Source organism: Tamandua tetradactyla, chromosome X, assembly GCF_023851605.1.
Source record: "Tamandua tetradactyla isolate mTamTet1 chromosome X, mTamTet1.pri, whole genome shotgun sequence".
Taxonomy (NCBI): domain Eukaryota; kingdom Metazoa; phylum Chordata; class Mammalia; order Pilosa; family Myrmecophagidae; genus Tamandua; species Tamandua tetradactyla.
The window spans coordinates 98,212,331-98,237,465 of record NC_135353.1 but is presented as its reverse complement, the minus strand read 5'-3'; the positions used below and the strand labels follow the sequence as shown (position 1 = coordinate 98,237,465).

Genomic DNA, 25,135 nt, shown 5'->3' with positions numbered 1-25,135 from the left:
TCACATGGGACACAAATATCTTCATGTTCTTTGCCCAGTCAGAAAGGTCTATTCATGTATCACTTTCCCAGACCTCTTTGTCACCAATTCTGCAATCATGTTCCTATCAAGTCCCTGACCATCCAGCTAAACCATCACTAACAGCCCATGAGTCAGTATACAAATGCACCTCTGACCAGTTTTCCTTCCAAGCAAAATGAACAACCATGTGCTCTGCTTGATGTTCTGCCCAATAAGAGGATTTCCCCTCACAACTGTCACTTAAGGACATCCCAGAAAGGGGTTGTAATGCTGCAGTGTCCACTTCTGTGTGGTCCCTGCATATCGTGCTGAACCATCTGTAAACCAGGCACAAGTTTTCTCTTCCTCAGCCAACTGACTGTAAGGAACTCCCCCAGAGGCCATAGCTCTGGTTTGGGAAAGAGAAGGTAACGTGGCAAGAGTGGGAGCCATGGCCATCAGGGTCACTTTCTGATGTAACTTACTTGTGCCTTCAGGACCTGCTTGAGCACTTTATCTTATGCACCATTTCCATTTTATAATAGAGTACTACTGTGCACCCTCAACTTTATGGCTTGGAGGGTCAGACAACACCAAGTTCATGATAGATAACTCAGGTCTTATGCCGGTTTGAATCTGTGGTGTACCCCAGAAAAGCTGTGTCCTTTAATCCTCATTCAATATTGCTGGGTGGGACTTTTTTGGTTATTCGTGGAGATGTGACCCACCCAACTGTGGATGAGAACATTTGATGTGTCTCCATGTTTTCAAGGTGGGGCAGCTTACTGGAGAGCTTTAAATGGGAAACATTTTGGAAAAAGCTACAAGAGCCCACACAGCCAGAGACCTTTGGAGATGAAGAAGGAAAACGCCCCCAGGATAGCTTTAAGAAACAAGAAGCCTAGGAGAAAGCTAGCTACATTGCATTGTTTGCCATGTATCTTTTCAGTTGAGTGAGAAATCCTGAATATCACTGGCCTACTTGAAACAAGGTATCTTTTCCTGGATGCCTTAGCTTGGACATTTCTATGGACTTGCTTTAATTTGGATATTTTCATGGCCATAGAGCTGTAAACTTGCAACTTAATAAATTCCCCCTTTTTAAAAGCTGTTCTGTTTCTGGTATATCACATTCAGCAGCTTGCAAACTAGAACAGGTCTCTCAGTAAGTTGGTGGCCCATGGTTAAGCATTCAGTCTCTACTAAGGCCCAGTAGCAGGTCAACAGTTGTTTCTCAAAAGGAGAAGAGTTACCAGCAGGGGATGGTGTGGCTTTACCCCAAGATTCAACCAAAGGGTCTACATTATGATTCATATATAGGAACCTGCCAAATGCTCCAGAAATCTTCCATATTTGCCACTGACACTTCCAGCACCATTGGATCTGCTGGATCACAAGGTCCAAGGGGTAGAGCAGCTTACACAGCAGCCTGAACATGTCACAGAGCCTTCTCTTGTTCCAGGCCCCACACAAAACTAACAGTTTTCCTGGTCACTCAGTGAATAGGCTGGGGTACCACATCCAAATTCCACAGAACCCAACTAGGCAGTTGCACCTCTTTTTTTGGTCGTAGGAGGGGACAGATCAAACTGGTTATCCCTCACATTAGAAAGGATATTTCAACATGTCCCACATCATTGGATACTTAGAAATTTCACCGAGGTGGAAGGCCCCTAGATTTTTGTTGGATTTATCTCCCATCCCCTGACATGCAAATGCCTTACAAATCAGTCTAGAGTAGTTGCTACTTCTTGATCACTAGGCCCAATGAACATGACATCGTCAATATAATGGACCAGTGTGATGTCTTACGGGAGCAATAAACAATCAAGGTCTCCTGTGAACAAGATTGTGACAAAGGGCTGCAGAGTTGATATACCCTGAGGCAGGACAGGGAAGGTATACTGCTGTCCTAGCCAGCTGAATGCAAACTCTTTCTGGAGGTCCTTACTGACAGGTATTGAGAAAGAAGTATTTGCCAGATCAATAGCTGCATACCAAGTACCAGGCGATGTGCTGATTTGCTCAAGCAATGATACCACATCTGAAACCAGCAGCTGCAAATGGAGTCAATACCTGGTTAAGTTTACGATAATCCAGTGTCATCCTCCAAGATTGATCTGTTTTCTGCACAGGCTAAATACAAGCGTTGAATGAAGATGTTGTAGAACTCATCACCCTTGCATCCTTCAAGTCCTTAAGAGTGGCACTAATATCTGCAGACCCTCCAGGAATACGGAATTGCTTAAGAATCACTATTTTGCGAGGTAGGGGCAGTTCTAGTGGCTTCCACTTGGCCTCTTTCTTACCATAATAACTGCTGTAGTTTGCTAGCTGCTGGAATGCAACACACCAGAGATGGATTGGCTTCTAATAAAAGGGGATTTATTTCATTATTTCTTCAAAGGAGAGGCAGCTAACTTTCAACTGAGGTTCTTGCTTATGTGAGAAGGCACAGGATGGTCTCTGCTGGCCTTCTTTCCAGGCCTCTGGGTTCCAACAACTTTCCCCAGGGTGATTACTTTCTGCATCTCCAAAGGCCTGGGCTGAGCTGCGAGTGCTGAGATGAGCTATGCTGAGCTGCGTGGGCTGTGCTATGTTGAACTCTCTCATTTAAGTACCAGCCAGTTAACTCAAACATCATTCATTGCAGCAGGCACAACTGCAGATGTAATGAGCAACAGATGAGGTTCACGTACCATTGGCTCATGTCCACAGCAACAGAACTAAGTGACTTCACCTGGCCAAGTTGACAACTGGACTACATGTGGACTACCACATGTCCATCCCTTGTCAACTTGGCAACTGCCCGCATCACCTTAAACAATATTAAGGTGCAAAAAATTCTCTTCTGGCTGTGGACATGTGAATCTCAAAACAAGTTGTCTGGTGCCAATATGCAAAGGAGGGACAGTCACTGGATCTATAGGGAGAAACTGGAAGGAAAACCTACAGGGCAAACACCATTGGATTTCAAAGTCTGAAAGTCATTTACCCTTCAGCTTTAGAAAGTGGCAGTCCCACCCCTTCCAAGGGCCTATGCAGCAGCCTGCCTCTTTCCAAATCAACCTCAGGGAACATTGAGGAGACCACCTTTTTCTAAACTCCACTCTCTCCAGGCATCAGGGCCACCCCTGGGCTCTCTGCCATTTCAGAGGCACACACTCAACCCCTCCATGTGGTGGCAGCCAGGCTCTCCCCAGTCCCCAAGGATCATGCTGTACCTTCTCAAAAGCCTGAGGCGGCACAACTTTTCCACTGCAATGAGATGGGAAACTCATCCTCTGCCCTCAGGGCAAACTCACCCTCTCCATGTATATGGCTGGGTCCACTCTCCTGGCCAAGGTTTCTTGGTTTCAGACCCGAACTTCCATGGTTCTCACTCTGCAAACTTCAATTTGTCCCTTTTGTGTCCCTCTTTGTCCAAATTGGCAGTGGTTCCATTTACACCAACAGTCTCTTCAAGCACTCCAGGATTTCTCCATCATTATCTTCACAGTTCCTCCAAAATCTTCCTCTTAGCCATCCAAAAAACTGTTCCAACATGTCTGGTATTTGCAAACTGCAGCAGCACCCCGCTCTCCGGTACCAAATCTGTTGGAGTTTGCTAGTTGCCGGAATGCAACACACTAGAGATGGATTGGCTTTCAATAAAAGGGGATTTATTTCATTAGTTCTTCAGAGGAGAGGCAGCTAACTTTCAACTGAGGTTCATTCTTACATGGAAAGGCACAGGGCGATCTCTGCTGGCCTTCTCTCCAGGTCTCTGGGTTCCAACAACTTTCCCCAGGGTGATTTCTTTCTGCATCTCCAAAGGCCTGGGCTGAGCTGCGAGTGCTGAGATGAGGTATGCTGAGCTGCTTGGGCTATGCTATGTTGAACTCTCTCATTTAAGCACCAGCCAATTAAATCAAACAGCATTCACTGCAGCAGACATGACTCCTAGCTGACTGCAGATGTAATGAGCAACAGATGAGGTTCAAGTACCATTGGCTCATGTCCACAGCGACAGAACTAGGTGCCTTCACCTGGCCAAGTTGACAACTGAATTTGACTACCACAATAGCCCTCACTCCACGAGTTAGAGAACCAATGTGAGAATTCTGCCAGTTGCTGAGTATGTCAATTCCAATTATGCATCCTGGAAATGGGGATAAAACCAGAAAATGGGTCTGGGGACCCACTGGACCCACTGTGGGATGAACCTGAGCTAAAACTGCGTCGATCACCTGACTTCCAGAAGCCAGATTCTGACTGGTAGACCGGAAGGGCATTTTGGTGTGTCCTGGAATTAGTGTCACTTCTGAGCCACTGTCTAATAATCCCTGAAATATCTGATCATTTCCTTTTACCCAATGCACAGTTACTCTGGGAAAGGCTGCAGGACTCAATGGGGAAGGCTGGGAGGAAGGTTAACAATGTAAATTTTGGGCAGTTCTCTCACTCTAAGCCAACACAGCAAGTGAACTCACTACCCTCCCCCCTACATGGGACATGAATCCCAGGGGTGTAAACCTCTCTGGCACCATGAGACAAAAATCCTGGGGTGAGCTAGGGCTCAGCATCAAAGGATTAAGGTAACCTCAACCAAAAGGGGCAAGAGAGAAATGAGACAAAATAAAGTGTCAGTGGCTGAGAGATTTCAAACAGAGTTGAGAGGTTATCTTGGAAGTTAATCTTATGCATTATATAGATATCCCCTTTTAAATTTATGGTGTATTAGAGTGGCTAGAGGGAAGTACACGAAACTGTAGAGCTGTGTTCCAATAGCCAGGTTTCTTGAAGATGACTGTATAATGGATATATCCATTATACAATCTGGAACAGCAGTTGCAAATGAAGTCACCACCTGGTTAAGTGTACAATAATCCAGTATCACCCTCCAACACCCATCTCTTTTTTTGCACAAGCCAAATAGGAGCGCTGAATGAAGATGTCATAGGACGTTGCAATGTGACTGTGTGATTGTGAAAACCTTGTGTCTGATGCCCCTTTTATCTACAGTATGGACAGAGGAGTAAAATATATGGATTAAAAATAAACAAATAATAGGGGGAACAAAGGTTAAAATAAATTGAGTAGATTGAAACACTAATGGTCAATGAGAGGCAGGAATAAGGGGTACAGCTTGTATGAGTTTTTTCCTTTTTTATTTCTTTTGCTAGAGAGATGCAAATGTTCAAAAAAATGTTCATGGTGGTGAATACACAACTACATGATGATATTGTGAACCATTGATTGTACACCATCTATAGAATATATGTTTGTTACATACAACAAAAATATTTTTTTAAATATTGGGGGCAGTGTTAAAGGTTCCTTTTGCAAGTGTACCTGGTCCTCCCCTCATTCAAGGGGCTAAGGGTCTGTAAACTCTCAATTCTGAGGATTGATAAAAGGCCGTGACTATCTGTTTTTGTAATTCAAGCTAGACTTCTGTTCACTTGACCTAGAATTCTTCTGCTTATACTGCTCAAACAAGAATTTAGTAGACTGCCCATCTACTGTACTTTTAGTTACCCCATGATCTACTAGTCAATGCCATAGGTCTCTGCAAGTCAGAGTATTTTGACTTCTGCTTTGAGTCAAATATCCATTATGATAGTTACACCCACTTTGTCTATGATGATTAACTGTCCCCACATGGCTTCTGCCAACTCAGGATCCAATCATCCCCACTGTGTTTAAGGATTCCAGCTCAGTGATAGCAGTTCCCACAGTAATATCTGACCTATAGAGAATGGCGACTACAGAGCTCTTCAGGGGTGATGGAGCTAGTGTCACAAGTTTATTTCTCAAGGCTCTGGTGTAAGATGTGTCCTATAGACATTTCTGGGGTGTTTGAGCATGTCTTCCATGATAAATCCACTCTAACATTCCAATCTTTCTAAGCCTTTGGATCCTCTCATCTACATTACAACATGGACGTTCTGGCATGTCCGACCTCAGGTAATGGTGTCCACCTCTAGATCCATGTTTCAGCCAATCATCCAAACAAACTGTTAATGCCCTTTCAAACCCCTCGAGGAGTAACACTGAATGCAGAATATCTGCTTATTGGGCCCATATCAATAAATTCAGTTTGATCCAACTTTATGTTCCTTCTACCATTACCCCACACCCTTAATATCCATTCCAACATATATTCCCTGGACTTCTGTCTATACATATTGGAAAACTCATGCGGTTCTTTTGGAATACAACATATTTCCTCATGGGTCACACTCTGTAACCTCAACTTTTGGGGCCTGTTGGAACTTAAGTATAGTTATAGGTCCTGAAGAAAAGAGGGGTGCTGTGGGTGGGTCTTGAAAAGAAAGAGAAGTGTCTTTCAAGCCAATTACCTCAGGGCATTCCATTGCAGTTACAGCTGGTGAACCAGGATTAGTCACTCCAGACAGAGGAGTGAGTGCTGTTTCTCCAGGGGAGTTAGTTACAGGTTTAGCAGGCACTGAAAGGTTAATCGACCTAGGTAGAGGTTGGATGGCAGACTCCTCTGGGTCGACTGGAGGCCGGGACATTGTTTCCTTAAGGCAGGCTAGAGGTCGGGAACCTCCGTCCTCAACGCCGTCCATTATAGGTCTATCTAACAAAGTCTCAAAAGATCCCAGGGAGTCCATCTCCCCATCGCCATCATTACCAAGCCATATATTCCCATCCCACATTTCAGGATCCCATTCTTTTCAAATCAAAGCCTTTACTTTGACAGTACAGACCCGTCAAGATTTAAATTTTAGTTTATATCATAAATCTGCTGCTCGTACATTGAAGCGCTGTGTCTGGTTTTCAGAGATCTCAAGTTGTGACCACAGGAAATAAGATTTTCTTTCAGGGAAAACATGAAAACTTTTACAAAGTACATATGGCACTAAAGTTGCAAATTTAAAGCCCTCATCTCACTCCTTCCCCTCATTACTGTATCCAGCAAATCTAACAACTAGCCAACATCAGTATAATGATGTTGGCTTAATTCCACATAACTCAGTAAAGATATCAAAAACACTCTCATCCAGAGGCTTGCCTCATATTAGCGTACAATTAGCAGAAACTAATGGTGATATTTCGAGTATCTCTTTTGTCAACTCATCCTATGGACTGTCAGTGCAATCTTGATAACTGAAAACAGTCATTATTGCCTCTAAGTCTAGTCAGAGTAGAAAACCAATTGTAAAAGGCCATTTTTAAGATTCTTTTTCTCAAGAACCACTCCCTCTACCAAGCTGTATTAGTCAGGGCTAGAGAAACAGAACCAACAGGAGATATCTGTAAATATGAGATGTATAAACATGTCTCTCACGCAACTGTGAGAATGGAAGAGTCCAAAATCTGCAAGGTATTCTGTGAAGCTGGCAGCACCGATGAAGAGTCTGTATGAACTCCACAGGAGAGGCTGCTGGCTGAACAAACAGTAAAAAACTTTCTTTTCTTCCTTAAAAGTGTTCAGCTGATTGCATTATCTTGTTGGTAGGAGACATGCCTTAGCTGAACACAGATGTAATCAGCCACAGATACAGTCAACTGACTGTGATTTAATACACCAGCCTTCTGGTTTCTCAACCAGCCATGAAATGACCTTGCAACAATGGTTTGTCCAGTGTTTACCTGACCAGACAACTAGGCATCATCACTTGGCCAAGTTGACACCAGAGCCTAACAATCCAAGGGGTAAAATCACCCCACACAACCAGCATTAATATTTTTATGCATATTTGTATATAGTTGTATACACTTGAGATCCCTCTGCATAAAATTTGGTATCCCAGTTGAAGCAATTAACACTATAGCATAAGTGTTTGTATTGGTGAAACATCTGCATAATGTTCTTTGATATGCCTATAATAAAGTATATTGAAGCAATTGTCAACTGTTGGAAATTTAGGTTGCCTCTAATTTTGTGCTATTAGAAACTCAGCTCTGATAAACATCAAAGATTATAAATTCCTTGAGGTCAGTGATTGTGTTTTTCACCTTAGTTATACCAATACTTAGCACACAGCATGGTATATACCAGGCTCTCAATAAATGATGCTGAACTAGCAAAATAATTATTTGTTATCACTCAGAATTATTTTCTAAGCATTAATTCCCTGAAGTAGAATCATTGAGTCATAGGGAATGAACTTGTAAGTCAGGTACATAATGCCAAATAGCAGGACTTCTCAGAATAAAAGGTAAAACAGAAGAGATGAAAAATAAAACGCAAACATATGACAGCATACTTGAAGAGCAGAACAAAGAATTAGTGAACTAGAGGACAAAACATCTGAAATCTGATACACAAAAGAAAAGATAGGGAAAAGAATGGAAAATATGACCAGGGTCTCAGGGAATTGAATGACAACATGACAGGTATGAATATATGTGTTATGGGCGTCCCAGGAGAAGAAAGGGAAAAGGATCAGAAAGATTAATGGAAGAAAGAATCACTGAAAATTTCCCATCTATTATAAAAGACATAAAATTATAGATCTAAGAAGTGCAGCATACCCCAAACAGAATAGCTCTAAACAGACCTACCCCAAGACACTTACAAACTAGACTGTCAAATGTCAAAGACAAAGAGAGAATTTTGAAAGCAGCAAGAGAAAAGAAATCCATCACATATAAGGGAAGCTTGATAAGACTGTGTGTGGATTTATCAGCAGAAACCATGGAGGTGAGCAGACAGTGGTATGATACATTTGAGATTCTGAAACAGAAAAACTTCAAGAATTCTATTTCCAGGAAAACTGTCCTACAAAAATGAGGGGGGAGATGAAAACATTTTCAGATAAACAGTTACTAAGAGAATTTGTGACTAAGAGACTGTTTCTATGAGAAATATGAAAAGGAGCACTATAGGCAGACAGGTAAAGACAGGAAAGAAAGAGGTCTAGAGAAGAGTATAGAAATAAAGACTATTAGTAAAGGTAAAAAGAGAACAAAAAATTAGATATGCCATATAAAATCCAAAGACAAAATGGCAGAAGAAAGTACTGCCTTTACAACAATAGGATTAAATGTTAATAGATTAAACTCCCCAATCAAAAGACAAAGACCAGCAGAATAGATTAAAAAACAGGACCTATCCATATGCTGACTATAGGAGATATACTTTAGATCCAAGGACAAAAACAGATTGAGAATGAAAGGTTGGAAAAAAATGGTCCACATAAACAATAACTAAAAAAGTTAGCTATATGAATATTCAACAAATTAACTTCAAATGTAAAAAAATTAAAAGAGACAAAGAAGGACACAACATATTAATAAAAAGAAAAATTCAACAAGATATAACAATCATAACTATTTATATACCAAGCCAGAGTGCTCCAAATACATCAGGCAAACACTGACCAAACTGAAGGGAGTAGTAGACTCCTCTGCCATAATAGTTAAGACTTAAATTCCCTGCTCTCATTGATAGACAGAACATCAAGACAGGATCAAAAAGGAAACAGAAATTTTGAAAAATACAATAAAGGAACTAGATTTAACAGACATTTACAGAACTTTACACCCCACAACAGCAGGATGCACATTTTACTCAAGGGCTCATGGATCATTCTCAAGGATAGACCACATGCTGGGTCACAGAGCAAGCCTCAATACATTTAAAAGATTGAAATTATACAAAACACTTTTTCAGATCAAAATGGAATGAGTTGGAAATCAATGACAGGCCAAGGGCCAGTAAATTCACAAACATAGAGATTAAATAAGGCACTTTTAAACAACCAAGGGGTCAAGGAAGAAATTACAAGAGAAATCAGTAAAAATCTTGAGGTAAATCAAAATAAAAACACAACATACTAAAATTTATGGGATGCAGCCAAAGGCAGTTGTCCCAGTTTGAAAGTACTGTGTACCCCAGAAAAGCCATGTTTTCATCCTGATCCAAGCTTGTGGCAGCAGCCGTTTCTTTTAATCCTGACTCAATACTGTAAATTGGAAGCTTTTGATTACATTATCTTCATGGAGATGTGATACCCCAATTGTGGGTGTGATCTTTTGATTACATGAAAATGTGACTCCACCCATTTCAGGTGGGTCTTGATGAGTTTACTGGAATCCTTTAAAAGAGGAAACATTTTGGAGAGAACCTTCAGAGCAGACAGAAAAGACAGAAGCATCAGGGCTGACAGAAACTTCAGAGGAAGCTGACACAGATTCAGACATGTGGAGAACAGAGACACAGATATTTGGAGATTCCTGGAGACCAGAAGACATCACCATGAGATGTTAAGCAAGCCAGAACCTAGAGAGAGCCAAGGGAAGCCAAGAGATGAAAGCCAGCTTGGAGATGTAAAGTGAGGAGCCCTCACAGGAACAGAGGCTGAAAGCAATGGAGCCCAGGAGCAAGGGACCAGCAGATGCCAGCCACGTTGACTATCCAGCTGACAGAGGTGTTCCTGATCCAGTGGCCATTCCTGAATGAAAGTAAGCTCTTGTTGGTGCCTTAATTTGGACACTTTCATTTCCTTAGAACTGTAAACTTCTAACTTATTAAATTCCCCTTTTTAAAAGCCATTCCAGTTCTGGTATATCACATTCCGGCAGCTTGTAAACTAACACAGTAATGCTGAGAGGAAAATTTCTTCCCTTCAATGCCTGTATTAAAAAAGAAGAAAGAGCAAAAATTAATGGATTAATTGTTCACCTGGAAGAATTAGAGATATCACAACAAACTAACCCCCAAAGCAAACAAAAGAAAAGAAATAATGAAGATAAGAGAGAAATAACAGAAACTGAGAATATGAAAATATTCAAGAAAATCAACAAAGCCATAAGTTGGTCCTTTGAGAAAATTAATAATATTGATGCTGCTAAGTAGGCTGACAAAATAAAGAGAGGATGCAAATAAACAGAATCAGAAATGGAAGCGGAGACATAATCACTGACCCCACAGAAATAGGGGAGGTAATGAGGGTAAACTATGAGCAACTATGCAATAAAGCAGATAACTCAGATAAAATGAATAAATTCCTAAAAAAAAAACAGTCAAATTCTGAGAAAGGCATGAACAACCAACACTGACTTGAGAAGAAACAGACGAGCACAACAAACCAATCACAAGTAAAGAGACTGAACCAGTCATAAAGAAGCTCCCAAAAAAGAAAAGCCCTGGACCAGATGACTTCACATGTGAATTCTCCCAAGCATTCAAGAAAGAATTAGTACCAATTCTCCCCAAGCTCTTCGAAAAAAATTGAACAGGAGGAAAAGCTACCTAACTCATTCTATGAAGCCAATATCACCCTAAGCCAAAGATACTACAAGAAATGAAAATTACAGAACAATCTTTTTTCTTTTAGTTTTTAAAACTAAAGTTTTAAAATTTTTATAGATAACTTATCTGTTACAAAGTTTACCCAGCTAAATCACAAAAACATCAACTAAATTTATCCAAATTAGTTTTATTACTAAAACAAGTAAAAACTGATTTATCAATCTTCGCATAGAACTGCAGATGAAGCCGAAAAACAAGGCCTTGTTTTTAAAACAAAATGCATAACAAGCAAGGGCTTCAGGGCTACTGTCCAATTAACATAGATTGTCATATTTCTTCCCCATATACAAATGTAAAGCGTACAAATCAAGGCTTTGACATTCCGAGAGAACACTTGTAATGTCCTGTTTATTTATTCACGAGCAAACATTTACAGTGGGTGACAGTCAACATTATCTCCTAAGCTTTGCTACAATTCAGCACTTCCTTTAGCCCCATTCTAAATCTTGATACTTTCATAATTTTGTTTTTTTAATGCATACTGTTATTTCCTTTAGTTATACACATTCCTGATCATCTATTGAGTATTTATTTTCCATTCCTGATCATCTATTGAGTATTTATTTTCCTTATAAAAATATTTCATCAAAAATAAAGAGATGCTTGAGGTTGCTTCAGTGTTCAAGTTTGCTTGTTTTTCTTTTTTTCCAGCTTTTCTTCAGTTGCCCTAAATATGAGTAATCTTGTTTTATAAATACACTTGACACTGCCACCAAGTCAGGTTTAGAAACTGACTTCCTGAACAGTAAAGCATTTATAAACTCCTCTCCAAAAAAGGGGGTGGTGGTGCTGTAGGTACTGGTGCTGCTGCTGGTTTTAAATTGCACCTCCTCAATAATAATCACTTGTGAAAGTTCTGCAGGACACCAGGCAGATGAAGGAAGTTTAACCTTGTTGCTCCATCAATAGATTAAAAATTTTTGTTTTATGCTTCCTTGTTGAAGACAAAACACTGTGTTGTCACCCACTGCTAAAGTCAGTATATAGTGTGACCTACAGTCATAATTCCTGTCACCTTTCCTGCAATCCGTTGTGCAGCATCTGTATGTCTTCACAAAACATTGGCACTGAGAAAGGCCAAGTACAGAATAAGTAGAGGAAAGTTATTCTGTGCGTAGTTTCATTTCATTAATGCTTTTTTATTTTAAGGCATTGCTTCTCTCAGGTAATGCTTTTTAAAATGGGTCATGATCATGCTTAATCACTAAACAGAACAAGAAAATTAGTTAACAGAAGACTATTACACTATACATATAGAAATATAAGAAAATAATAAAGAAGAGAAGAAATCATTTAAAGCAGACTCGAGAGATCTGTACAGTAAGAAGAGCTTTGGGGTATTTCACTGCATGTTTGTACAGACAATGCATGCTGCTTTCTTTTTCATCTTGAGACTCTACTGGCTTCACAGATTGGAGACGTCTTCAGTGAAGACAAAGACAAGGCCAAGAGTACCACAGATTTGTGAAATTCTCCCCCTATTCATGAGTACTATGTGGTAGCAAACGGTTTAGTTACACCTTGCTCCTATTCTTTGTGTATATAGTGTTTCACTGAAAGCTTTAAAAATAAAAAAGGATCACTCTATTTCTTCCTCCTGTCAAAATCCAGTAGTGACACTAGGGGTGAAAGGTACTTGGAGCCCCCAAGCACTAAGCTGTCAAAAACGATCCAAGACGGGACACTAGTAACACTGTACATGGCCAGGCGGCAGGTGCTGAATCCTTCAGTTGATGGCCTTTCACTTGATGGATGTGAATACTTATGACAGATCCTAAGGTATTCTGAATTCTGGGGGTTGGCACTTAGCATTAGCACACCACCATCTCATCACACCTTCAGTCTGACAAAATGCTATGGAGCAGTAAAATTTATCCCCTGATGACAGATTACTTTCTTGAACTTTAGATGCAGTTTTAGAGAAGATACAGGTCCTCTGGCTCAGAAATGCCTTGGCATCTCACTCTACTCACAATGGATTAAGGCTGGATGGTCCAAAAAAGTGCAGGCAGTATAGTTCCACTGAACAACCTCATCATCTTCTGTATCTTGATTATTTGGTGTTTTGATGGTAGACCTTTGATCTTTGGGTTTTGGTGGCACAGAACCTAGAAATCCAACATTGTCATAAAAGTTATGAATAGCGCTGGGATTAAAATGTGGTCCTTGGGCTTGAAAAAGATCAATTTCTTTGGTTAAGAAGTCAATGTCAATCTAGAGTTGTCTATTACAACTTTTCAATGGCTGCATTTCTTCTAGGGAAGGTACCTGGGATATGGAATTTGATCTTTTCAGATACTTTGGAGTTAGATTATATTCCATTTCATTGACCTCAGATTTTAGTTTATCCAACTTTTTCTTTTGAATCTTAAGTTATCTTTGAAGTCGTTCCATTCTAGCCTTCTGGTGTACCAACAAAGCTTGTGTGTAGACAGCATTATCAGCTCCCATGCTGTTTTCTCATATCACTTATTCTATCCACATGTATAAAGCAGTGTCTGTGAGGTGCTGAATGCTCTCTGTTTCTACATAATGATCAGCATAATTTAGAAGATTTATAAGTTCAAAGGTAGGGAATGCCATCCTTGGAGAGACTGCCGGGATTTGTTGGAAGAAAATGTAATTTTGAAAGTGTACTTTGTATTAGGCTATGTAACCACCACATGATAAGAAGTTGCAGAGTTGGGGGGGTGGTGGTGAATACAGGCAGGGTCCATGCTCACTTGCCCAGACATGTTCCTAGAGGTGGTAGGTGCTCCAGTGTTAGTGGATATGAAGAGTGTAGACTGATTCCACACCACCTGGTCATCTCCTCTGATGGCATTAGCTGAAATATAGACCTTAGGTTGGCTACAGGACATCACCTCATCAGTAGTTAGGGGGGCTGGCAGCTATGTAAACAGTGGGCTGATTTCTATTTAAGGTCTGGCTGTTGAAAGAGGAACTGCTGTAGGTCTGAGATCTGGAGGAACATGAGTTTGGAAAACTGTTTCTTTGTGGGGGTTCAAGTTTAATTTCAATCTGGTTTTTCCAAGGTCTTGTTGAAATATTTTGTATGTTATGTTGGCCATAGACAGAAGATTGTGAGCTACCAGGTGGAATGACTATTGATGGCTATGGAGATGTAGGTGAGCTGATGGGCATGTAAACATGGGAAGCTGTGGCCTTGCTGACTGGGCTGCTGGGCTGAGGTATGTGGCAGAGGGTTATATGTAGGATAAGTAGTCCAGGGACCAGGTTGTGAAGGTTGATAGACTTTTTGAGGGTTCATGGAATTGAACAGAGATACCCAGCCAGAATGCTGTTCTGTCTATCGAGCTGGACCACTAGGAGTCATAATGTAAGGCCTAATATAGATAGAATTTCCCTGTGGACTGTTCAGTACAGGTGGAGGTACACCATGGATGTGCAAAGATGCAAGAATATTATGACTGGACTGGATATTTGGAGCTAAAGTTACCATAATGGGATTAAATCTGGGAGTTTGTTGAGAAAGGTTAGATGTCCCTTTGCTACCTAAGTGAAATCCAAGATGTGGTACTGAATTTGAAGCACCAGATGGACTGGACATTCCAAAAACATTAAAGCCTTGAGGAACTTCAGCTGATGCTGTCTGTGGTTCCTGCTAAAATAGTTCATTATTGAACTGGCCACCTTGAAGTTGTCCATCACTGATGCTGTGCATTAGAGTCCAACTTCCATTTATTCTATTCCCTTCTCTTCTATGGTGGTAGACATTCTGTGAATGCAAGTCCAAATTGAGAGAAGTCATATAATTGTGTAGTCCAGAAATCCCAGAATCATTTGAAAAATTCAAGTCTCCTTCACCATTAATTTACCCGGTAGTCTCCTGAGAGAGAACTGCACAGCAGGTATCCACGTTATTCTGTAATACACACCTGGATCCACAAACTTTGGGTACTTCAGGGAATGTTTGTTGCAGGTCATGTAAAACCTGCAAATCAATTTGTTGGCTTCCTCGGGCTATTTGTATGTTGTCTGATTAGGACTATCTGTGCGGTAGACAAGTTCAGGCCTTAGTGGAAATGGTACTCATCTCTTCTGACCAAACATTTTCTTCAGCTACCACTTCCACCGAGCTGCTGTCTCCGCTTCCCCTGCAGCTGCCAGCTCCACTGCCGCATCCACTGCCCCTGCTACCCCCAGCTGGGGGGTCCCTATCGCCCACCCATGCCGACTGTTCAGCCCCTACTGCCACTACTCAAGGTTGGGGGATTCGGCAGGCTGCCATACCGCAGCTCCTAGTGGACTGCTGGAATGCAAAAGCTGAGCCCCAACCCTTGGCCCCCACCCTCTGGCCCAGACCAATCTTCTAAATGAATATAGACAGAAAAATTGTGAACAAAATAATTGCAGATAGAATCAAGCAGCACATCAAAAGAATCATACACCATGATCAAGTGGGACTTATTCCAGATATTCAAGGCTGATTCTAAGCAAGAAAATGAATTAATGTAAAACATCATATCAATAAGTCAGAGTGGAAAAGTGCATGATCATCTCAATTGATGCAGAAAAGGCATTTGACAAAATTCAACATCCTTTCTTGATGAAAACACTTCAAAGGATAGGAATAGAAGAGAACTTCCTCAACATGATTAAGAGAATATATGAAAAACCCACAGCTAACATCATTGTGAATGGGGAAAGATTGAAAATTTTGACTGTAAGATCAGGAACAAGTCAAGGATGCCCAATGTCACCATGTTATTCAACACAGTGCTGGAAGTTCTAGCCAGAGTAACTAGACAAGAAAAAGAAATAAAAGGCATCCAACTTGGAAAGGAAGTAGTAAAACTCCCACTGTTTGCAGATGGCAGAACACTATATGTCAAAATCTAGGAAAGTCTACAGCAAAGCCACCATACCTAATAAATGAGTACAGTGAAGTGGCAAAGTTCAATAACAACACCCAAAAATCAGTAGTGTTTTTATACACTACTTATGAGCAATCTGAGGGGGAAATCAAGAAAAACAATTCTACTTACAACAGGAAACAAAACAATCAAATATTTAGGAATAAATTTAACCAAGGACACAGAAGAACTATACAGAGAATACTACAAGAAATTGCTAAAAAAATTATGGAAGTCCTAAATAAATGGAAGGGCATACCATGTTCATGGATTGGAAGATTAAATATAGTTAAGAAGTCAATTCTACCTAAATTGACTTTTTTTTAACTTTTTTTATTGTATAATATAACACACATACAAAGCAAAGAAAGAAAAAGCAATAGTTTTGAAAGCACTCTTCAATAAGTAGTTACAGGACAGATCCCAGAGTTTGTCATGGACTACCACACCATCATCTCAGATTATTCCTTCTAGCTGCTCCAAAACACTGGAGGCTAGAAGAAATGTATTTTTTTAATCATCAGTTTTTTTCTTTTTTGTGAAAAATAACATATACGAAAAAGCAATAAATTTCAACACACAGCACAACAATTAGTTGTAGAACACATTTCAGATTTTGGTATGGGTTACAATTCCACAATTTTAGGTTTTTACTTCTAGCTGCTCTAAAACACTGGAAACTAAAAGATATATCAATATAATGATACCCAAATTGATTTATATATCAAATGTAATACCAATTCAAATCCCAACAAGTTACTTTACAGAAATAGAAAAACCAATAAACAAATTTATTTGGAAGGGCAGAGTGCCCCTAAAACCTAAAAATATTTTGAGAAAGAAAAATGAAGTGGGAGGTTTCACATTACCTGATTTTTATTTTTTTATATGCTGTACAGTGGGGTCACACTTCATTTTTTCCATGTGAGCATCCCATTATTGCAGCACCATTTGTTGAATTTTTGTTTGTTTGTTTTGTTTGTTTGTTTTGCTTGTTTGTTTTTGGGGAGAAGTGCATGGCACACTACCTTGATTTGAAAGCATATTATGCACCTACAGTGGTCAAAACAGCACATTAGTAGCATAAAGATGAATGCTACCAATGAAATTGAATTGAGTGTCCAGAAATTCGACTCTCTCATCTATGGACAACTGATCTTTGAGCAGGTGGTTAAGGCAACCCAACTGGGACAGAGCAGCCTCTTCAATAAATAGTATTTGGAGAACTGGATATCCATATCCCAGAGAATGAAAGAGGATCCATATCTCACACCTTATACAAAAATTGTGTATTTTCTTGGATCACAGACCTAAACATAAGAGCTATGACCATTAAACATTTTGGAAGAAAATGTAGGGAAATATCTCATAAATCTTGTGATAAGAGGTGGTTTCCTGGACCTTATACCCAAAGCATGAGCAATAAAAAAAGAAATATGTCAATAGGATCTCCTCAAAATTAAACACTTTTGTGCATCAAAGAACTTTCCCAGGAAAGTAAAAAAGGAGCCTACACAATGAGAGACAACATCTGGAAAACATATATCTGATAAGGGTTTAATATCCAGAATATATAAAAGAGATTCTACAATTCAACAACAAAAAGACAAACAACCCAATTAAAAAATGGGCAAAAGACATGAACAGTCACTTTCCAAAAATGTCACTTTCCACAAATGGCTAAAAGATCCATGAAAAGATGCGAGACTTCACTGGCTATTAGGGAAATCCAAATTAAAACCACAATGAGATATCATCTCACACCCACTAGGATGGCTATTATCAAAAAAAAAAAAAAGGAAATGACAAATGCAAGAGAAGATGTGGAGAAAGAAGCACACTTATCCATTGCTGTTGGGACTCTAAAATGTTGCATCCACTCAGGAAGGCAGTTTGGCGGTTCCTCAGGAAGTTAAATACAGAATTGCCACATGGTCCAGCAATCCCATTACTAGATATATGTTCAGAGGAACTGAACACAAGGATACAGACATTTGCACACCAATGTTTATAGCAGCATTGTTCTAGTTTGCTAACAGCCAGAATGCAATATACCAGAAACTTTTAAAATGGATTATAAAAAGGGGAATTTAATACGTTGCTACTTTACAGTTCTAAGGCCGAGAAAATGCCCCAATTAAAACAAGTCTATAGAAATGTTCCATCTAAGGCATCCAGGGAAAGATACCTTGGTTCAAGAAGGCTGATGAATTTCAGGGTTTCTCTCTCAAGTGGAAGGGCACATGGCAAACACAGAGTTTTTCCCTCATCTGGAAAGGCACATGATGAACACAATCAGCGTTCCTCTCTCATCTGTAAGGGCACATGGCGGACACGGTGTTATCTGCTAGCTTCTTCTCCTGGCTTCCTGTTTCATGAGGCTCTCTGGGAGGCATTTTCCTTCTTCATCTCCAAAGGTCGCTGGCTAGTGGACTCTGTTTCTCATGGCTATGTCATTCTGCTCTGCTCTCTCTGAATCTCTCTCATTCTCCAAAATGTTTCCTCTTTTATAGGACTTCAGAAACTAAACAAGACCCATCCGAATGGGTGGAGACATGTCATCACCTAATCCAGTCTAAAAGCCAATCTTGATTAAATCACATCTCCAGGGAAATGATCTAATTACAATTTCAAACATACAGTACTGAATAGAGATTAGAAGAAAAGGCTGCCTTTACAAAATGGGATTAGGATTAAAACATGGCTTTTCTAGGGTACATACATCATTTCAAACCAGCACAAGCATTATTTATGATTACCAAGAGATGGAAAGAGCCCAAATGACCATCAATGGACAAGTGGCTAAATAACCTGTGGTATATACATAAGATGGAATATTACACAGCTGTAAAACAGAATAAAGTCATGAAAGCATGTTACAATGTGGATGAACCTTAAAGATATTACACTGAGTAAAATTAGCTAAAAACAAAGGGAAAATACTATATGGTTTCATAATATGAACTAACATTAATGAGTGAACTTTGAGAGTAAAATTAAGAACATGAGTTATCAGGAGAAAAGGGTAGAGGATTGGGCATTTTGTGCTGAAGGAATACAGACTGCAACTGGACTGATTAGAAAAATTCAGAAATGGATAGCACAATACTATCTGATGGTAACACAACTGTTAAGTACACTGAATGAAGTTGAATGTGAGTGTGGCTGGTGAACTGTATGACATGAGATGAAAGAGGATAAAGACTGAGATGATGTAAGAGGAATATCTAGAGTAGGCAATGATGGTGATTAGCGGCTGTAAGAAGGAATGAAGTTGTGAGGCATGCAACTAGGTGAATAAATATAAAAATGCTTTTGCATGAGGGAGAACATGAATGTCAACATTGCAACGGGTTGAAAACGGGATGGTATAAAGTGAAAAATACAATCAATGCAAGCTAGGGTCTATAGTCAGTATTAACACTGTAATATGCTTCCCCTGAATGTAACAAAGGCATTATGTCAAAACTAAATGTCAACAAGTGGCAGATACGGGGAAGGGGTATTGGAAAAGAAAAGGGAATGTCTTCATATAGATTATGGTGATAAAGACATGGTTATTTACCCAGGTTGGATTGCATCATGTGTGAATAAAACTGTTTAAAAATGAACAGAGAGAGACAAGTGCTAGAGAAAATTTGAACAAAGAAATGTACGTATTCACTCTTGGTAGAGAGGTAGACTGGTGCAGCCCATCTGGAGGGCAGTGTAGTGGTTCTACAGCACACTATGGGTGGGGTTGTCATATGATCCTGCAATCCCACTGCTAGGAGGAACTGAAAGTGTGGACATGAATGGACATTTGCACACAGTATTTAAGGTGGCAGTGTTGGCAATTCACAATGGATGCAGGTTGCCTAAGAGTACAATGACTGATGAATGGAAGGGGGAGCTGTGGTATATACATACCAAGGACTACCAAGCGGCTGTAAGAAGGAATGAAGTTGTGAGGCATGCAACTAGGTGAATGAAACTTGAGGACAGTATGTTGAATGAAATGTCAGAAACAAAGACAAATATTATCATACCTCTCCCATATGGAGTAAGTATAAAATTCAAACTCGGAAAATTGAAGTTAAGAGCATGGGTTATTAGGTTAGGGCCTATTGTGAAGAGTCCTAGATTGTAAGCTCATATGGCAATCACATATATTCTGGCATTGTAACTATTATTTCTAAATTCTAAAATACTTAGCTATTTATGTATAACTTGGTTGTTCCCTGAAACTCTGTGTATTTATGTGACACTTGAGACTCAGAGTTAGAGCCCTAAAGTTATAAAAATCAGCATTACCCCATACAGCAACTGTTAAAAAGGTGAAAATCTAATCAGACTTCAACTAGAGATATGAATGAAGCTGATCCGGATAGTGTTAGAACAAAATTGGGGTGGTTCAGTCCAATATTCATAACCACGCAGCGAGTTGAGTTTGAAAGGGGTTTACTGCACAGGAGGTGGGGGGAGAGGAGAGGGGGGAAGGAGGAAGAGGAAGGGGGTGGGGGAAAAGGGAAAAGGAATACTTTCTTCAAGAGCCTGAAGAAAAGGTACACCTGCATGTGATGTGTTTCTCCTTTTATACTCTGAAGTTCACAGACCCTTATTGTCCCTGAATTCTTCATTTGGCAAATGGTCTGATTGCCTATGGCTAATATTTTTGTTTCCTTCTTTTTGTGCCTGTCCTGACCTGTTTGCTCCTTATTGGTAGAGTTTGAGCTATAAGTCCTTCTTTGATGTGATCTCTTGCCCTGGGCAGCATTTGGCAAGAGGCATCTGGAGTAGTGGCAAGGAGGAGAGGAAAGGGAAAGGGTTACGAGTCAGTGGACCCTGAGTTTTGGCCTTTGCTGCAGGATGAGGAGCGGGTTGGGGCCCAAGCTCCACCCCCTGGAACCTGTCAGGTAAGACTTATGTAAATCAGAGTACAAGGTAAAGAGTGATATGATTGATATTCTAAAAAACTTCAACTTCTGTGTGAGACCAAAAGGAAAGATGTTTATTGGGTGTAAAATTTATATTTTGGGTAGCGCAATACTTAATTTAACTCATATGGTCAATTTATTTGAACACCATAATTGCATGGAATCTTGAATAGGGTGTGCTATCTTGTTGGATTGTCCAGGTTAGTGCAATGCCCCAATGCATCCTAGAGTAATTTGGGCAGAGAATAAAAAAGTATTTGCAAAGTCCACTTGGGAGACTGGGGAGAAAGGAGGAAATATTAAATTTATGCACATGGGGAATTCCTGATATTCTCGCAAGTAGTGGTGACAACCAATTCAATAGGCTGAGCCCTTGATCTTGGGTTTCTTCCCTATGACACTTATTCCTGCAAACAAGAAGCTAAGCCTTACCTATAATTATACCTAAGAGTCACGTCCAAGAGAACCTCTTTTGCTGCTCAGATGTGGCCTCTCTCTCAGCCAACGCGACAAGCAAACTCACCGCCCTCCCCCTCTCTACATGTGACATGACTCCCAGGGGTGTGGACCTTCCTGGTAACATGGGACAGAAATCCTAGACTGAGCTGGGATTCAGCATCAAGGGATTGGGAAAACCTTCTTGACCAAAAGGGGGAAGAGCGAAATGAGATAAAATAAAGTGTCAATGGCTGAGAGATTCCAAACAGAGTCAAGAGGTTATCCTGGAGGTTATTCTTACACATTAAACAGATATCACCTTGTTAGTCAAGATGTAATGGACAGGCTGGAGGGAACTGCCTGAAAATGTACAGCTGTGTTCCAATAGCCATGTTTCTTGAAGATGATTATATAATGATATAGCTTTCACAATGTGACTGTGTGATTGTGAAAACCTTGTGTCTGATGCTCCTTTTATCTACCTTACCAATAGACAAATAAAACATACAGCATAAAAATAAATAATAGGGGGAACAAATGTTAAAATAAATTTTGTAGATTGAAATGCTAGTTATCAATGAAAGGGAGGGGTAAGGGGTATGGTATGTATGAATTTTTTTCTGTTGTCTTTTTATTTTTTTTTATGAATTGATGCAAATGTTCTAAGAAATGATATGATGATGAATATGCAACTATGTGATGATATTGTGAATTACTGATTATATATGTAGAATGGAATGATCATATGGTAAGAATGTTTGCATTTGTCTTTATGTTTAAAAAAATTTTAATTAATTTTTAAAAAGCCATTGAAGTATTTTAAGCAAAGGAATAGGATAAGCAGGTTTATATGTTCTGGAAAGATGTCTCAAGCCAAAATTGAGATAATGGATCAGAGGGAAGCAAGATGCTGTTGCAATAATCTGGCCTGAACCGTGTAACCACAAGCTGAGTACTGGGAATTTTGGCTAGTTTGAACTGGGATGTTCTATAATTGTTAAGTACACACTGGATTTCAAAGACTTAGTAGGTAATATATCTCATAATTTTTATATGAAAAAAAAAAAAAGAGCCATGCCCAGAGAACCTCTTGTGCTTTGATGTGGCCTCTTTCTCTAAGCTAACTAGGAAGGGGAACTCACTGCCCTGCCCTCCCCCTACAAAAGGCATGACTCCCAGGGGTATCAGTCTCCTTGAGGACTCCAGAGATGAGCCAGGACCTGGCATCATGGGATCGAGAAAGCTTTCTTGACCAAAAGAGGAAAGAAAGAAATGAGACAAAATAAAGTTTCAGTGGCTGATAAATTTCAAACATAGTCAAGAGGTTATTCTTATCCATTATATAGAGATCCCTTTTTAGTTTATGATGTATTGGAGTAGATAGAGGGAAGTACTTGCAACTGTTGAACTGTTTTATATAGCCTTGATTCTCGAAGACTATTGTATATATATAACTCTTACAGTGTGACTGCGTGGTTATGAAAACCTTGTGTCTGATGCTCCTTTTATCCAAGGTATAGACAGATGAGTAAAAAATAAGTTAAAAAAATAATAATGGGGAGGTGATAAGGGGTAAAAAAAATTGAGTAGATTGAAATACTCCTGGCCAAGGAGAGGGTAGGGTAAGAGGTATAGCATGTATGAGTTTTTTCCTTTTTCTTTTTATTTCTTTTTCTGGTATGATGCAAATGTTCTAAAAATGATCATGTTAATGAATATACAACTTCATGATGATATGATGATATTGTGAGCCACTGATTGTATACCTTGGATGAACTATATTGTGTGAAGACATCTCAATAAAAATATTTTTTAAAAAAGAACTTCTACAGCTGAATAACAAAAGGACATACAGCCCAAGTAAAAAATGGGCAAAGGACTTGAACAGCCGTTTCTCCAAAGAGCATATACGAATGGCCAATAAGCACATGAAAAGATGCTCAACATCACTAACCATTACGGAAATGCAAACCAAAACCTCAATGAGATATCATGTCACACCCACAAAAATGGCTACTATTAAAAAAAAACTACACGTATTCTGAGAATGTGGAGAAATAGGAACACTTATTCATTGCCAGTGGAATGTAAAATGATACAGCCACTGTGGAAGAGAGTTTGGCTGTTCAACGGAAAGCTAGGTAGAGAATTAGCATATAACCCAGCAATCCTTCTACTAGGTATATACCCCGAGAAATTGAAAGCAGGTACTCGAATGGATATTTGCACACTTGTGGCCATAGTGGCAATATTCATTTTTGTTAAAAGATGGAAGCAACCCTAATGTCCATGAACTGATGAGCGGATAAGAAAATGTGGTACATGCATTCAAGGGAATATTATTCAGCAATAAAAAGTAATAAAGTCTTGAGGCATATGATGATATGGATGAACCTTGATCACATTAGGCTGAGTTAAATAAGCAAACACAAAAAGACAAATATTGTTTGATCTCTGACATAAACTAATTTGTAATAAGAAAACTCATAGAGTTAGAATCTAGAATACAGATTACCAGGGGATAGACTAAGGTAGAGAATGGGAACTGATTTGTACATAATTTTTACTTAGGTTGATCATAATGGTTTGGCAATGGATGGTGGTGATGTTACCACATTATTGTGAATATAATTAACAGCACTGAATTATAAAGGTGAATGTAGTTGAAAGGGGAAATTTTAGGTAATGTATGTTACTAGAATGAAAGTTAGAAGATAAAGCATGTAACTGCATGAAACTGTGAACCCTGATGTGGACAATGTACTGAGGTTAATAGTACAAGTAAAAGCACGTTCTTTCGTGAATTATAACAAATGTTCAACACTAATCCAATGTGTTAATAAAATGGGGAAAATACACCTAATGTAAACTATGTATGACAAAATACAAATATTTTAATAATCTTTCAATCATAATACAGGAAACTATCATTAAAAAAGTAGTACAATTATGAAAGTGCTATCATTATCTGTAAGAAATATTCCACACCAATGCCAGCTGTTGATGGTGGAGTGGTATATGGGAATGCTGTATTTTATGCATGATTGTTCTGTAAACCCAGAACTTAACTAATAAAATAAAAATTTAAAACAACTCCATGAAATACCAGCTCACATTTACTAGAATGGCTACTATTAGAAAATGAGAAAAACAACAGATCTTGGAGAGGATGTGGAGAAATAGGATCACAAGCGGAGAACCCAGCAGAAGTTGGTGTGAATGTTAATGGATGGGGCCACTAAGAAAAACAGTTTGGCCATTGCTCACAAAGTTAAATACAGAATTGCCATAGGACCCAGCAATCTCACTTCTTTGTTATATACACAAAAGAATTGAAAGCAGGGACTTGAACAGACATTTGCACATGAAGTTCATAGCCACATTACTCACAATTAGCAGAAAGTGAAAGTAACACAAGTGTCTATCAACAGATGAACAGACAAAAAATTGTGGTGTATTAGTTTGTTAAGATGCTGGAATGCAATATACCAGAAGTGGAACAGATTTTTAAAAAGGCATTTAATAAGCTACAAATTTACAATTCTAGTGGTGAGAAAATGTCCAAACTAAGGCCCCCACAAGAGGTTATCTTCACTTAAGAAAGGTTGATACCATCTGGAATACTTCTGTCAGCT

General features: G+C 39.4%; 1 protein-coding gene across 7 annotated transcripts in view; it reads right to left on the bottom strand.

The window, feature by feature from the left end:
* The window catches only part of PHKA1 (phosphorylase kinase regulatory subunit alpha 1), a 323,836-nt gene that overhangs the window by 229,097 nt on the left and 69,604 nt on the right, over positions 1 to 25,135 (bottom strand). Inside the window, exon 1 of one of the 7 annotated variants that reach the window (XM_077146165.1) lies at positions 3,306 to 4,130. The exons of the other annotated variants lie outside the window; for them this stretch is intronic. Within the exon in view, the coding sequence (XP_077002280.1) occupies positions 3,306 to 3,314 (9 nt within the window). The 5' untranslated portion in view covers positions 3,315 to 4,130. Of the gene's footprint in view, positions 1 to 3,305; positions 4,131 to 25,135 lie in introns of those variants that run through there. 7 annotated transcript variants of the gene reach the window in all.